This window comes from Simochromis diagramma, unplaced genomic scaffold (assembly GCF_900408965.1).
Source record: "Simochromis diagramma unplaced genomic scaffold, fSimDia1.1 OVJJ01000646.1, whole genome shotgun sequence".
Taxonomy (NCBI): Eukaryota; Metazoa; Chordata; class Actinopteri; order Cichliformes; family Cichlidae; genus Simochromis; species Simochromis diagramma.
The window spans coordinates 1,865,052-1,881,847 of record NW_024387279.1 but is presented as its reverse complement, the minus strand read 5'-3'; the positions used below and the strand labels follow the sequence as shown (position 1 = coordinate 1,881,847).

The 16,796-nt window shown below is 40.3% G+C and overlaps 1 protein-coding gene across 3 annotated transcripts in view; it reads left to right on the top strand.

The window, feature by feature from the left end:
• Positions 1–12: 12 nt before the first annotated feature.
• Positions 13–16,796, top strand: part of cfap92 (cilia and flagella associated protein 92 (putative)) — a 19,406-nt gene continuing 2,622 nt past the window's right edge. The window contains exons 1-15 of one of the 3 annotated variants that reach the window (XM_040003189.1): positions 141–1,650; positions 1,739–1,826; positions 3,358–3,597; positions 3,751–3,932; positions 4,109–4,325; positions 4,852–4,971; positions 5,064–5,159; positions 5,267–5,451; positions 5,590–6,425; positions 6,547–6,741; positions 7,426–7,690; positions 7,772–7,936; positions 8,514–8,696; positions 9,003–9,153; positions 15,695–15,912. In XM_040003189.1, the coding sequence (XP_039859123.1) occupies positions 3,405–3,597; positions 3,751–3,932; positions 4,109–4,325; positions 4,852–4,971; positions 5,064–5,159; positions 5,267–5,451; positions 5,590–6,425; positions 6,547–6,741; positions 7,426–7,690; positions 7,772–7,936; positions 8,514–8,696; positions 9,003–9,153; positions 15,695–15,912 (3,006 nt within the window). In that variant the 5' untranslated portion in view covers positions 141–1,650; positions 1,739–1,826; positions 3,358–3,404. Of the gene's footprint in view, positions 96–140; positions 1,651–1,738; positions 1,832–3,357; positions 3,598–3,750; positions 3,933–4,108; positions 4,326–4,851; positions 4,972–5,063; positions 5,160–5,266; positions 5,452–5,589; positions 6,426–6,546; positions 6,742–7,425; positions 7,691–7,771; positions 7,937–8,513; positions 8,697–9,002; positions 9,154–15,694; positions 15,913–16,796 lie in introns of those variants that run through there. The other 2 variants (XM_040003188.1, XM_040003190.1) reach the window with 2 other exon arrangements.

Here is a 16,796-nt window from a genome sequence, read left to right as displayed (position 1 = left end):
AAGGGGTCCCAAACAGCGCTCAGCAATGCAGCTCCAACACTCCGCGTATTATAACGGCCTCCAACTGCCGTGCGTCTGACTGTAATTGGCACCAGGTGTGTAAACTTTTCTCATTCACTTGGGTTAGACTTTGTTAAGATGTAAGGCGCCCCAGAGACTTACAGCCCGTGCTGCATAATGTCTTTTATTTTAAGCTGAAGAAAATTCCACTCCATGGTCTGTGTGCAGGGAAAACACACTCTTCTATGGGGGGTTTGTACTTTTTGCACCTTGCTTTGTGCATGATGTAATGCGTGAGCTCGGTCTGTGGAGTTACATTTTTGTTCTGTAGTTATCTTCTGTACTTTTCCCTGTTGATTTTCATTTTATTTTAAGTGCTGGTACCCTGAAAAATCTCATCTACTTACATGTAAGCCTGTTGATCCTCCCAATAAGTGAGCTATTAATATGTTTAATGTCCACCAAGTCACCCAGCATCAAAGGTTAGAGCTAGGGACGGGACTTGAGGTTCGGTAAACACCTGCCTCTTCTTCTAATCCCAAATTTAAAAGCTTGTAACAAAAAAAATAAAAAATAAATAAAATAAATACTGCAATGGCAAAGTGTGTGAGACTCAATTTGAAAAGCCGAGCGTATTAGCAAAATTTAGCAATATCCACAATTTTATCATTTAATGGGAAAGAGAGCTTGATAATAGAAAAAAAAATACTGATCAAGCTCAGAATGTTATGCTATAACATTTTTCATATTTTTCATGGGTTTTTTTGCATGTTTTCCAGTAACATACTTAAAATGCTGAATATTCTGTACAGAAAATGAATATGAATGGCAGCAATTTACAGGATTCCCACCACTGAAACATGGCTGAACAGGATGGCTGCCACTACTTTCATGTGATGGACTACAGAGTTGTTCTCCACTCCTGAAACTGAGATACATAATGTCGAGTCTGCATAATAAAGGGAGGTTTTGTAGTGTATGAATTCAAAAACTTTGATATAAAAACCCCCTCTGTTGCTAGTTTGCTCAGTAAATAGGTCTGTGGAGTGGTAGGGTGATTTTCCAGTTTCTGCGATTAAGAGAGTGAAATAATGCTGTGCATGTTTCCCATCTTATCTGCTTTGCCACAAATAGTTCTTTAACTTCTTTAATGACTGAGCCATTTCGCCTTGGGGTCGATAACTAAAGGCTCCACCCTAAAACGGGTGGATTAAATTGAAATCTCTGATTATTCACTCAGATCAAGACATATTCTTAGACACCACAACCGGTTATCCAACTACCTCAGTTGCTTTTGAAGGTATCATTGTAATGTTTATCCAGTTAAATTGAGGTTTGTAAATGTGAAAAGGGTTGATTACGATTGCAAACAGCATATTCCCTAAATATCAATTACAAGGCACTGCCTGCGTGATATTATTATTGGGCGCTGAGCCCCCCTAAAACTTTGAACCTAGGATATTTTGGACTTGTCATTAAACTTGGAAAAGAAACAAAAAAAAAAAAGGAAAGAAAGAAAGCGAAGGAAAAGACGCTGCCTCCTTATCTGAACGGCGCGTGAGGGCAGGGGTGCGCCAGACGTCCTTCACTACAGCCGTTGCCATGGACAACCGCTTCGTTGTCACCATGCGTTGCACTCCTGAAAATCACGTAGGTTGAACTTTTTATGTCGTTTCGTTGTGTAATTTATATAAACTGAGATATAATGTAAACTCTTGTCATGGTCACGGGTTTACAGTGAGTGACGCTGAAGTTAATGGACTCTAAAGGCTGCAGGAAGCTGTAAGCTAACCTTCATCTGAGACGAAAGAGACCGAGCGAAGGCGGTAAAGTATGCTAATAATTAATTTGTAATATTTACAGGCCTGTTACACATTTTGGGAAAATTGCCGTGCAAAACTGAAATCAAATTTTTGTACTCAAATTTGAGCCGGCTGCCTTTCATGAATAATTGGGACTAAATGCTGGCTGTTTCTGGGTACGAACCTGAGCCAGAAAGGTACTCTGGCAAAGGCGGGGTGGGGGCGGCCGGCATTGTCCTGCTGAAACAGCCACATGGCAGGGCGATGGCACACGTACAGGTTGGACCACCTCTCTCCAGTTAGATTTCCTTCAAGAACAATTACATAAGTAATTCATCCCTTGTGTATCTTGACATTTGACAATGCAACTCAGTTGCTTACTTACTGTGCTTTTGTTTAATAAGGATATCTCTCAGTAATCTCTGATTTGTTTGCGGGGCTGTGATAATTCTGAAACCAACACCACAAACTGCAAGAAAAACATCAGTTATATCATCTCCCAATTCCAGCTGCACATACCGCACTGATATCTGTGTCAGGGTGTACTGGTCAGGTGAATAGTTTTCTCAAAAATGATTTAGGTATTTAGTAAACTGAAAATATGTACATAACAGTAACAATTAAGGAGTCTATTTTTTTGTTCATGTTCCATGTCATGATTAAGGGATCAAGCTTGTAAGAAAAAGTTTCATTCATTCATTAATTCATCTACTTCAGTGCGAACCAAAACATATTTTCTTTGGAAATTGTTACACTCGTATTAGTGTTTCAAATCTGCTTATTAAAGGTTATTGAGATCAAGGTATTGGTCAGCTTTTGTTTCTGTTACTTAAAATTAGTGTCATTAAGATGTAGTCAAGCATCTTGCTCTAGATTGTTTGCTTGGCATTTTTTTCAGGGAATAAATAAGTAAGAATATTTTTAGTTTTATACCTGTTTCATAAACATGTGTCAAAGGACAAATTCATGATACGCAATGATACACAAAGGACAGTGTATCATTAAAGTGTTGGGCCATCTTTCCATGAACACATCAGGCCTGTATATTGATTCTCTGCTTTTCCTCTGTGCTACTTGAAGGCTGAAAACCATTCTAACAAAGGATATTCTCTCATTTGGTTGTCTGATGAGGGTAGTGGAGAGCTCTATCTAAAACCTTCCATCTTGCTTTAGATCTGTGAATCATATTGTCCTCATCAAACCATTCAGCGAGCCTCTGTGCACTGTGGATGAGGCATTTTCATCAGGATAGAAATGTTACATCACAGGATAAGCTTGATTACACAGAACAGTTTGGATTTGCAGCAACTCTTTCTTTCAAAGAGAAAAGTGGAGCCAGACCTTGGTGTCAAACCCCCTTGCATAAGAAAACTGCCTGATCCACTCAGCATAGCGGTCAAGCAAGGGATTGGGCTAGGATTGTGATAAGCTGCTTCCTCACAATTACACATTTCCACGTAAAATGTATCATCATTTGTCTTGATGCATGCTCAATCATCCAGGTAAGAAAATCCCAAAAGGTTTTGGCGTAGCTTCATTTGCTGTTTTCTTTCAGTGTTTTCCAGGGAAACTATTCCAGCAAAGTCTGACCCAAAAGGCAACATGTCAGAGAAGAGTGTTTGTAACCCAACCTGTGATGACGAAAACATTTCAGAGAAAGAACAGGAAGAAGTCCTCGTCTTTGAGACTGAACTGTTGTCCAGCACCGATTCATATGAGGATATTAAAGTGCAAACAGATGACAGTGCCTACTACGTCACATGGACAGTTTACATAGCTCTAGCCGTTCCACAGGGTAAGATGGTCCACAGAACATATAAACAATTATTATTAGCTCTGTTTAGATGGTCAGAGTGAGACGGTTGAATTTGACAGGCTCTACATATCTGCTGTAATGTAATAGTGTTTTGATTCTAAATCTCATTCCTGCACATTTGGCCTCTTGCAGGGGAAGTCAGTGCTCCTGAAGATTCTGAGAAAGCAATGAAAACAAAGAATGTGTCGGTCCACAAAGCTCAGAGCTGCTATCATATTGAATACAAATTGTTGCCAGGTGATACTGAGACGGTTAAAGTGGACATACTAGTATTTGGGCCGGCAGCAAAAATATACAGAGAAGACGAGTGCAAGGTAAATAGGATCCTCTTTGTTTGTGTATGTGTGTGTGTGACATTAATGAACAATTCATGAACATCATAAGTGGATGGGAGTATCTCGTGGTGTAGAGTTACGGTAAATAGTTGACTGCTCAGGCTGCTGTTGAATACAACTTTGAGTTTGTCTAATGCAAAAATAAATGTGAACAGATTCTAAGAACGTGGCTTGAGGGAGATCAGATTTGGGTTGGCTGGGCCCAGAAGTTTAACATCGGACTCAACAGGGATGTGCTCATCAGTCTTCTACCTCATAAGATCAGGCTTCAGATTTGGAACACTAAGGATAAACTGTGCAGCCAAGCCCGCTACGAAAGAGTCAGAGCCTTCAGACTGTCACAGGAGCTGTCTGAGGATGAAACAGAGTGCGGTGAGCATCCATTTCCAATTTTCTTAAAAATGATCAAAATATTACACCTATTCAGCATAAAAAGAGTTTTCAGCTTTTTGTCTGAACCATGAAGTAATCGCCAGAAAATTATATCCATTCATTTTCTTCCGCTTATCCTTATTGGGGTCGCAGGGGGCTGGAGCCTACCTCAGCTATCATAGATCGAGAGGCAGGGTACAGCCTGGACAGATTTCCTGTCTCTAGCACAAAGAGACTGGCAACCATTCACACCCATTGGCAATTTATAATCACAAAAACCCGTGTATCAAATATGACACACTTGTCTTTAGAGGGATAGAAATGCTTTAACCAGTTTGATTTACAAGGGCTTCAATTGACTCAAGAATCAAATGGCCAGAAATTACAGGGGACTACAGAGACGTCTGTTAAGTAAGGAAACACAGTCTCTGTGATTAGTCACCATCCAAAGCCCGGAAACCCGGTGTGAGCCAGGAAAAACCCTCCTATTGTGTTATGGAATTATGAACCTTATATTTTTACTCAGGTTGTATTGAGACGATGGTGAACAAGCTGAGGAGCCTGTGTGAAAATAAGACACACACATCTAAAAGACAAAGAAGCAATTTTTGTGTTGATCTCAGTCCAGATGTGGGACCAGAAACGGGTATGTGCATTACAACAATGAATATTTTATGTATATCAGTGTGTCATACTTTTATACTTCTTAATGAATACATTTTTTCAAACTTAAAACAGGTTTTGAAAAAACCACGAGTGATTATCATGACCTCGAGGCCATCAGAGATAGTGGCACTGCATCATTTGAAATCAGCCCTGTTTGTTTGTTGGCAGGTGAGTCAATCTCATAATCACGGGCACAGCCTGGACCAGTGCTGGTCAGCTGAAAACAAAGCACTGTTCCTATTTTCTTATGTAAGCTTGTATTTTCTGACTGTCAGGTGAGAACTCACTGACTGAGAACATCCCAGTCTGTTCTTCTGGGGTTTTTGAGATCATCTTCAACATTTCTCTGGATGAACCACTGATGTCAGACCAACTGAAGGCTGAACTCAATCCACTTGTTATCACAATTTTGTCAGCCACTTCACTGCCTTCATCGTCAGTGCCTTTTCACATCCTACAGGTGGGATGTACACATCGTTTTAGTTTTGACACCTTTCTATGTGTTCAATTAATTTCTTACCCAGTCTGCCCTTTCTGGTAGTGGGCAGTGGTTTCAACTTTCAGCTCTGAGTCATTTTCTGGATGATTTCTTTTTCAGGAGAAATGTATGCCCGTTTATTGCCAGTATAAGTTCCATAATTTAAATGAACACAGGACAAACTATCACAGGCAGGACACCAACATCTACTTCAGAGATGTGAATGTAATCTTGACTGGTTTGATGAGTCGTAAAGAGCTGTACGAGTTCCTATCCGGTCCACCTCTGGAGATAGAGGTTCATGATCGTGACCAGAAATCGGAAGCGCTGAAAACCCAGACACTTGGGACTGCGTCAGAGCATGACATCCCGTTCGGTGGATCGGTATTACAGCAGAAGTCTTCAGCCATTAATCCTCATGGTATTGCAAAACTAAACCTCTCTGAGCTACTGCTGGGGAAGAAAAGTCTAAAGGTGTGCTTGCCAGTTAAATGCAGCCCTTTGCTACTGGACAGGGAGCGAAGCCCACACAAGAGGAAGATGTCAGAGAAACCAATGCCACAAGGCCATTATTACGCTGCCAATTCTCAACTCAAAGTCAAAGTCGAGATAACTTGCCCATTCAGTGTTCAGAATGACAGCTGTGATGAGGACTCCTGTAAGGGTCCGTTTGGCCGCATTGTCTACCTCTTTGGATACAGCAACTCCTCTGTGATGACCAAGCTGAGGTCGGAGATACTGCAAATCAATGCGGCAGCTTTCCATCTGGGCTCACGCTCAGTGGAAAACATAGAGACAGCCCTGTCAAATTACCAAATGAATTTTGAACACAGTGAGACCAAGGATCTGGATTTTGTTTCAGGGTTTCATGTGATAGATAAGAAGACCCACATCTTTGTCCTTGAAGGGCTCAAACAAAAAACAGTGAAGAGACTCTGGGAAGCTATTCCTATGAAGTAAGCCAACCCGTGCTGTCTTGTCCCAACAGCCGGTGTTAACAATTTTCACCTGTGCTGCCTGCTGGATAAAGTGTTGAGATTCCATTGAGGGTGCTGTAGTTTGTGTGATGTTTTGCAGGCTACGTGGGAGTGAGGAGGAGCAGGTGACAGTGCTATATAATTCAAACCTGGTTTTCTTCAGACGCATCTATGACTCACTAGACATGAGCCTGAGTCCTATCCATCTGAGTCAGTCACTAGAGACCATCATGAAAAAGTCTCAGATCTACGTTAGAGGCACGATCCCCCAACCCTGCTTTCAGGCTTTGTCAAGGTAGCTGAATTAGACATATTTATTTTAAGTGAATAATGGTGGTGGGAGGATGAGCCAGAACAACCGTAGCTTTCGATTTGACGTGTTTTTTGGAAACCACATTGCTACTTGGTGTGTGTAACTCCAAAGCTCAGTCCCTTTTTAAATATGATTTGGTCTTCACCAGCTTCTATTATATCCAGCCCTTAAGTTAAAGTTAACTGCTGTTCTCTATTCATCAGGTAGTCCCCAACTGTTTTGTTCTACAATCTGGAGCCTACATTTAATAAAGTAAAGGGTTGCCAGTAAAGACAACTGCACCTGAAAATCAGAGTTAATGGGAGTAAACAGAAAAAGAGCAAAGAAAGGTGCAAGCTGTTAAACCAGAACAATGAGCTGACAGCTAGCAAAAATTTGCATGTCTTATTGAGAGGTTCACATTGACTGACTGCTTCCACCTTATACTGGATATTTGGCATTTTTTTGTTCTTTTGTTTTGTTTTACATTTTATGTATACAGTGACTGTGTGGTGTACTCAGTTTCAGAGTCAGATTCACTTCTTGCTAACCAAGTTGATCTGAAAAGACTCTAGTCTTTGGTTAGTTGGCTAGTAAAGGACCCTTGGATCAAAATGAATATGTCAAATCTAAAACAAACAATTCGGTATAAAATGTATAAATTGTGTAATGTATCCTTTTTCTTAGGTTAAGCCAGCTTTGTCAAGTGAAGCAGCTTAAAGAGGTGGTGGAGTACAACCTGTTCCCCTCAGCTGACATGATTCTCAGCTTGAGCAGTGTATTTGGTTTATATGCTGAGAAGAGGGAGCAAAAGGTTCGGGCAAACACTGAAGGGAGCATTCCCACTCTGCCTATCAGGATGAAAAGACATGGGCCCATCAGCACACATAACACAGAGTACATCACATGGAAACAGAACAGGCCTCTCCAGCAGCTGAAAGACTTTGTTCAGGTTTGTGATATCCTATAGTACTATACACTTACTTGAAGCGTTTTATTAACAGATCCAGTCATGTGTATCATTATATTCCAGGAAAATATTAAAAAGGTGCAAGAGCAGAGAGAGCAGTTGCAGAAGCCAGAGGCTGCAGTGTTAAGGATAGACATGGCTGCAGAAAGAACAGCACACAACTACAGCATCCAGACCTTCAACTCAAATGAGCGAGCTAGGGAACTGCTCTGCAAAGAGATGGCCAAGGTGTGTGTAGCATGCTGTCTCTAACATATCAGAGTATAGTATGGTACCAAGAAAGTACCATTGTAAGGTGTTCTTACATTGCCATTGTAAGAAAGCCCTCTGTCTGTACAATCTCATGGATTTGACCAGCTTTTCCAATCACATCACAAAGACATAAAATATTGTCATTAACATTGGGTTTTTCTCTTCTTCCACCACTGCTCTCTCGTTAAAAGAGTCATTTAAAAATAACTTATGAGGTGTGCTACACATGTGGCCGATTATTAGCCTTATACATAAAATGTGATTAGGCGGAATGGTGCTATCCACCTCGGCCGCTGTATTCCAGATGGCGGGGATCCAACCGGCACCTGCGCCTGTGTATTTTTAATGGAATAAATGTAATTACACACAAACCTAATCAATGTATATTTATGAGTACAACATTTTTTTTTCTATTAAATAACCTCAAGAATGACTTAGTGTATCTTTAAATGTATTTTTCAACCTTTTCTGACACACGGTGTCATTCTAGCTTGCAGAATAGTCTATACATAATGAACATAATGAAGCTAAGTAATTTTTCTGACTGCCTCAGGTGCCTGGGCGCAGGTTTACCTACAGTCAACGGTATAACAGTGCAACAGTGGACCCGGGAGACATTCCATGGAAAACCAATGCTAGATCTTCTTCTACATCTACATTTTGGAATATTAGCACGAGCAAGTCCAAAGTGCACCCTAACCACCCAGATGAAGCTCGTGTGGAAGAGCTGAGAAAGGTAAAGTTCATTTGCAAGTACTGTGCAACAGAAGAGAAATAGGTTTATTGGTATTACTATGAATACACATGGGACAAGGATGACCATGACCATGAGCCAGTATGTTTAGGTTAGGTATAGAATAGCATGTAATATGACATGACTAATAATATTAGCCCTTCTGTTGCTTCAGTTGTCGTGAGCACACAATTATTTATTATCCAATGGCAGTAAGAAAACATTTGTAAGTTCTTTGAAACATCTGCCTAATCTTCAGAAGTTATGTGATGATAGTGTTTTGTAGTTGATAATTCAGTGTGCTTCCAGCCGTGGAGGGAGAACATCCTACATGCCAACACACTGAAACCCACACTTTCACGCGACACATGGCCCTGGACTCAACACTCGGAGGACTTTGAGCTCTACAGGAAACCTCCCCGGTTCTTCAGCACCTCTCCCGTGACCATCTACCTGGCTGGTATGGACACAATTAAGGAACTTAAATTACTTAATAGCTGAAGTGCAGGATCTTTAAGTGCCTTCAAATGCTTATTTACCCTCTGAAGAGTCCAAAGCACAACAAGGTTCCTCTGAATGTCTGAACTTTGCCTGCAGTCCCAGTATCATTAAATCTTTCTCCATCATTAAGACCATACAGGAACAAACTTAATGTGTTGGCAGATGTAGTATTTAAAAATGACAGGAAAAAAAAATCTAGCATATTTGACCAATCACTGTAGATTCAGTGCATCATCAGAGTTCCTGAACTCTTGGAAAGCACAACCTCACTGTACACACTTTCGTGTGTGGCAAGTCTATGTGAATCTTTTTGTTTAGACTCTGGTTCCTCAAATGGAAATCCAGATTTATTGAAGTGTAAAACCAACATTTATTGTCAGGATTTACTAAAGAGGCGCCGTGTCAAGTTTGTAAATGAAAAGCATGGACAGAGGTGTGTTTGTGGCTGGCCTCACTGTCTTTATTGCAGATGTGTCTTCAGAGAAGTGGCACTTAATGTACATTTCTTACTCTTTTCTGTAGTACTATATCTGTTACACAGTACTGTGCAAAAGTCTTGAGCTGCTTGAGAAGCAAAACATGTTCAAATATACATGGAAATACTTTATATGAGGCAAAAACAGACATTTCTCATCCACTTGGAAATCAGTATTTTGTATGACCACCTTTATTCTTCAGCACAGCCTGAACTCTGTGAGGCAAAGTATTGTAGACAATATTAAGATGTATGTAAATTTTAGCAATTAAAAGGACAGATCTGAAGTGTGTAGATTAATGACTGAATCTTACTAAAAATGTAATATGCAGCCTCACGTGGCATATCAGACAAACAACATTCAAAAAGTAAAAAGCTGCCCCAACCCTCTAAGACCATATACAGTTGCTGATATTTCAAATGAAAGAGTTTATCTTTATATGAAAACACAAATTGTTCTTTAGCTCGCACTGTTATGAAATGCTTTGCTGCAGGATGGTAGAAATGAATGAATGGTCATAATTGAAACAATGTGGTTACATCTGTGTTTTATTCGATGACTGCAGCATCATCTGGAACTTAGTGTTCGTACCTGAGGATTTTTATTGCATTCATCTTACTAGTATTGTGGAGTTCATCGAGAAACAGACAAAATCCATGATCTGCACTAAAGTAGTTACAGTTGCAAGAAAAAGCTCACAAACCCCTCAGCAATTGTGTAAATATACAATTTCCAAGTAGAGATAATTATACTTGTTCCTTTTTTCAAGTATAACTGGGATAGCTGTAGCAGCAGGTCATCTATTAATTGAGCGGTTGATGGTTCAATCCCTGGAAGTACTTCAGACCCCCAAGTTGCTCTTTGATGTGTCAGCTTTAGAGAGACAGGGCTTAAGCATAGAAAGAATGGGCGAATGAGACAGGTAGAGCACTATATAAGAACTAGTCCATTCATCATTCCTGTTATTTCTCAACACTTCTCTTTGATTAAGGTCACACCTTTAATTTGGACATTCCAAAACATTATCTTCATTTTTCTTTGACCGTTCTTGTGTATTAGTCTGGGATAGGGCTGTGCGATATGACCAAAATCTCATATCCCAATATAAGACATCTATCTTCCCGATAACAATATAAATCACAAAATGTAACATTTTCTGTAAATTCTGTGAATCTCGGGCAGCTCGGCTTGCGTGAAGTGTTTCCAGCTGGGCGTCGTGTACTTGGAGCAGTGTTTTAACCAATGCATGAAACTATACATTTTTAGACATAAGTTGTAACGGCCGCAGTTTTCTTTGTGAGTATTTATTACACGGCGCGCTGCGGGGAAAAGCCTGTTCTAACGTTTGAGTCTAAGGTTTATTTTTTAGCACCTGGCGGCTCTTTTTTAATTCTCATCCATAAACACGGCATACTCTTTCACGTAATTCAGTTTATTTTGAAAAGTCTCAACACGATCTTGAGCTTTATTGTGAAAGGCTTATGTGGAAAATAAACAAGTGGACACGGGATGGTTTTACCGTCGTTGTTGCTAACGACAACGCATAAAAACAGTCGCTTATCCGTCCGTAGTGTGGTTATATTAAATATAAGAGAAAGAGAGAACTTTAAGAAATTAATAATAGCCACTACAGTGACCATCAAAACCATGAAAAAATATTGCAGTAAACAGTTTATTTTGCGACACCACGAAACAAACGATAGCGTAAAATAAAACGATAGATGTTTTTATATCGTCATCCGATATATATCGTTATATCGAACAGCTCTAGTCTGGGACATTCTATTCAGACTCCCTTGGTCCAGAGAAATATCACCCTGACTTTAACTAGTTAGAATAGAATAGAATAGAATAGAATAGAAAGTGAAATTTCGGTGTTACACAGCTCTTATAGCAAGGGGAATATAAAATATAAAAGGAAGACACAAAGTGGTCCTATATACATAAGCAACTGAAGTTTGTGTACACAGGTAACAATGTACAGAAATATGTATAGAAAAATTGTACAGCGATATGTACAGTATAAAATGTACAGTGAACAAACAGCTGGTGAGTAAGATGACCAAAGGATGTTAAACTGTGTTATAGAGGCTGACAGCTGCTGGTAAGAATGACCTGCGGTAGCGCTCCTTCCTACACTGTGGGTGTAAAAGTCTACTGCTGAACGAGCTGCTCGGTGCTTGTACAGTCTCACGTGATGGATGTTAGCTTAGACAACATCCTCTCCTCCCCAACCTGCTCGATGGACTTCTGCAGACAGTCCAGGACAGAGCTGGCCCTCTTGACCAGTTTGTTGAGTTTCCCCCTGTCCCTCTCTGCCAATCCACTCCTCCAGCAGACCACGGCATAAAAGATAGCAGATGCCACCCCAGTGTTGTAAAATGCCCTTAGAGCAGGGCTCTAGACTAACTTTTTGCCATGGGCGTACCGGTACGCCTAACTTTTTAAAGTTAGGCGTACGCACAAGTAGGCACACAAATTTTATAATAATTGATATAATATAATGTGTTCTTCTGGATACACTGTGCTTTTTCAGCATTCAAAGATTGATGACACCGTGTCAGAGCACTGGCTATGAATTTCAGAAGGATCAGGCCAAGTTAGCAATAGTTCTTTTCCTATTACAGCTACATCCACTTCTGTCGTGCCTAGGCTGCTCACTAGAGCTGGGTATCATCACTGATTTCTATGATCCATTCGATTCCGGTTTTCAAAGTCCCGATTCGATTCAACTTAGCCTCAGACAGTCAGAAATATTATAATTCTGATCATTTATCAGTACTGACTTCATCAGAATTGTGAACATCACAGCAGATGCCTTTGTGTGAAAGTAACTGAGAATAAAACACAGAAAAACATGAAGGAGATTTTCCTGGTCTGGCTTTTTATAGCAGATAACCTTAAAAATATTCTACAATGTTCTGCATATAAAGTTTAAATTTCATCAGTATTGAACAACAGAAAAAATAGGCTTTCTTGTCCGAGGTCATTTAAGTGAAAAAAAGAAAAGAAAAAGACAGCAGCCACAGCGCTGTAAACAACGGTAGACTGGTGGGTAATAAGCAAATGAATAATACAGAAAACAGATTGGAGACAGGAAACTGTTCTTGAAGTACAGAGAGAGAGAGAGAGAGAGCTAGCTGTGCATGAAGTGTGATTTTAATTGTCGTGGAAGCAAAACAGCAAAATTCATGACGACATTGATCAAATGTGAAGCGCAGTTTGCTGCTTCTTTTGCTGCTGGCTCGGTGAATTTTGGTTGAAAGAGAGACAAAACCTGCAGCTCAGAATCAGCGCAAAAAGACGTAATCACAGCGCGGACCGGACGCATCAGGATCGCTAAGCTCCGACAGCGTGTCCGTCTACGGGCCGTCGGGTGGGAAAGCCGAGAAAGACAAAGCTTGATTCTGATGCGTCGGGTCTGTGTTTACGTCTTTGTGTGGAGTCCGTGTACCTGCTCTCATTTGCCGTTTGGTTGTTGTTGAAATGGTTTTGTGAGCTTTAATCTGAGAATCTGGCGTTTCTGGCAAAACACAGTTATATTTAAAAGTCGATTCAGGATTTAATGAATCGATATCGCTTTATTCAAGCTACTCACCTCCCACTTCCACCTGCACTTTCAACTGGACCACGGCCAATCAGAGAGGTCCCGCCCCTTACTATCTCTGATTGGTTTAGTCCATGATAGGGGCATAATGTGTGTCTGTTGTTGACCACAGGGAAGGTTGCAGATTTTTTTTTTTTTTGCTACCCGAACAGTTGGTCGCACAGGTGCAACCAAATATTTGCACCCATGGCAAAAAGTTAGTCTAGAGCCCTGCAATCACATTCTTACTCAACTGAACAGAACAGAACTTTAGATTCAACATCTTGCCCAAGAATATTTGGCAGACTGGAGTAGCAAAGAGTTGAACCACCATCTCTCTGATTAGCAGATGACTTGTTCTAACTCCTGAGCTACAGCCTCCCCACAACACATCAGTTTGTTGTTCATGGGGCCGCAGAGCAGTCAGGGTGCCCACGCTGAATCTTGTAACAATGGGCATGTGAGGATCAGAACTGGACCACGGAGCAATGGAAGAAGGTGTCCTGGTGTGATTAATTGTGTTTTCTTTCATATCACGTGGATGGCTGGGTGCATGTGCATTGGTTACTTGGGTAACACCTGGCACAAGGATGCATGATAGGAAGAAAGCAAGTCAATGGAGGCAGTGTGATGCTTTGGACAATGTTCTGCTGGGAAACCTTGGGTCCTCCTTCACCCATGTGGATGCTACTTTAACATGTGTCGCCTACTTAAGCATTGCTGTAGACCATAATCCACCCTGCCACAAAGAAAAATGATTCAGGAATAGTTTTTGAGTCACAACAATGAGTTTGAGCTCTTGACTTAACCTTCCCCAGATCCTTTGTGAACATCTTGGCTCAGATACCACAGCACACCTTCAGGTGTGTAATGGATTTGATGATGGGTCAGCAAAAGGGGGGGGGATCAACACAATACTAGGCAGGTGCTCATAATGTTGTGCCTTACTGGTATCTGACCGAGAGTAGTTTATCTATTTTATTTGTGTAAGAGAGTCCTTTTTGACCTTTCAGAAAGGTGAAAAATCCCACAATTCTTTAGTTCACAAGTGATGCAGACACTAACTCAGTATACAAGCATGTCATGAAACCACAAGGTTTCATTTAAAGCTGTACTGCTGACGTAGTGCTACATTGATTTTCCTGATTCTGATCAAAACAAAGCACCCAAGAATTAGTTTAAGGAAAAAAGTATGTAGTAAGTGACCTATTTATATGAACATAATAATGATTAAATATTATTTTTTTTATATTAGTTGGAAATTAGACACAGTGGTTCCAGTGGATGATGTATCCCGGCATGCCAGCAGGTTGTCAGACAGAAATAAACAAACGCCAAATGAAAGCAGTTAACAAAAACCACAACACAGCACTCCAATAAGGTTTTAAACATTCACAACAGAGAGCAACATCTTTAATGCATTTTCAAGAGACAGTTTTCCTTTCAGATGTAACTCCACCATGGAACTATTTTCCTGTGGCACAAAGGCAGATCTGTGATCTGTCCAACTAACAAAAAACATATTTCTTAGATTTCAGCACTATGAGATGAGTTATGATCTCGAGTGAGTTACATGTTTGGTAACATTTAATGAGACATACGGTGTGCTTACATTTCATGTATGTGTTTTGTTCAGGGACACTGTGAATTAGATCTGTAAGTGCAGATCAGGGATAGCTCTCCTACTTCAAATACATATGTCCAAAAATGCCTTAATATTAAGTGAGACAGAGAAACACATTGTCAGAAGACCATATGAAGTTTAGTTGAATTCACAAAAGTGCATGTAATAATGTCACAGTTTGGGCCTCTTGTTGTAATTCTGATGGGGTTGAAATATTGTCTTTTTCAGTCTGTCAAGTCTTCAGTGGAGCTGTGATGCACTTTTACTTTTCTCCACTCACGAACTGTTTGTCTGCAACTTTATTGCAGTTTGTCTGCAACTTCATGAGAAGACTATATAGGCTCAGCTTCATTTTTAAAAGCAGACAAAACTGGACAAAAACATGGGAGCATACATCATGTGACAGTTACAGCCTATAGTCTCAAAGCCAACATCTAGCAAAGCACAGAATATCTAAGAGTGGATTTTCCTATGTCTGTCTACGCTGCAAGCTTTTCACTGTACTAAAGGCCAGTATTGATCCATTTTGATTGAAGCTCCAGATGGCAGATATTTAAGCCAGTAGAAGTCTTTGCTGCTGAGTAACACACTCCCAGACTGAGCTGGAGAATAAATTTGGTCGGGCAGAAGCTTAATTGATCTCAGCAGTGTACAGAGTTACTCGTTAATGTGTGCCATGTTATATTTTTCCACCTCTGTTGTAAGCTAAAACCACACCACGCCTGTTAAGTTTATCAGCTGTATGAAGTTTACAGGATGAACTCTTTGGAGTTGTTGATCCACAGAGTTAAGCGTGTGCGCTGTTGATCCCCAGGAGATCGTCTACAGCAGGAGCAGCTCCAAGCAGCCAGAGCTCAGTACAGCCGCTGGAAGAAGCAGCTGCTTCCTGACGGCAGCAACATTAACTCAGCAGACAACAGCCCCGTCCAACAATTCAAGTGTCACATGAAAGGAAACCTGGAGAGAACTCAGGATATACTGAAAGATCTGCCAAAGAAATATTCACTGAGGAAACCAGGCATGATACTTAAGGTACAGCATTTCCACTCATTCCAAGTGGCACTCAGAATTCAGTACAAAAGAGTACAGCTCAACAACATGAAAAGCCTTCAGAATAACCATGCAGACAACTAAAACTGATCATTAAGGGAAAGTTAAGGTCAGAACTCTTGTATGTGACTGGATTAGCTTAAGCTAGAGGCACTTAACAAACGAGCAGCTAGGTGTGTTTATTCACGACTATAAAGTGTTTTATTTATTTCACAGACCTGCATTTGTGTTTATTCAAGGGTTACAATAATACTCTCATGACAAATGGCTTGATAATCAAGATTTTTTTTATTATTATTGGATAAATCTTTCATATTTTACATGGTTCAGTTTCAAATAGCATAGACTGTATATAAAACTGTGAAGTCACCTGTGCCAAAGATGCATTTTTTGTGGGACCCTGAAGTCACCATACCAGACAAGAGGCTGAGATTATCAGTTAATGCTTGGTCAGCAACACAAAACTGTACAGGTGTAATACATGAACACTCAATGAATCCAATATTAATAAAATACTTTTAATATTTAATATAATTCCTAGAGTATTTAAAAGTAGAATGGGAGGCAGAACCTTCAGTTTTCAGGCCCCTCTTCTATGGAATCAGCTTCCAGTTTGGAATTAAGGTATTTTTTAACTTTTAAGTTTAGGCTTAAAACTTTTCTTTTTGCTAAAGCATATAGTTTGGGCTGGATCAGGTGACCCTATAGGTGTATCTTGCTGGGGGATTCCCACAATGCATTGAGTATTTCTTCTTCAGTCACCTTTCTCACTCACTGTGTGTCTATAGACACAGTCTCTTCCTGTTAAAAAGGAGTTTTTCCTTCCCACTGTCGCCAAAGTGCTTGCTCATAGGATTGTTGGGTTT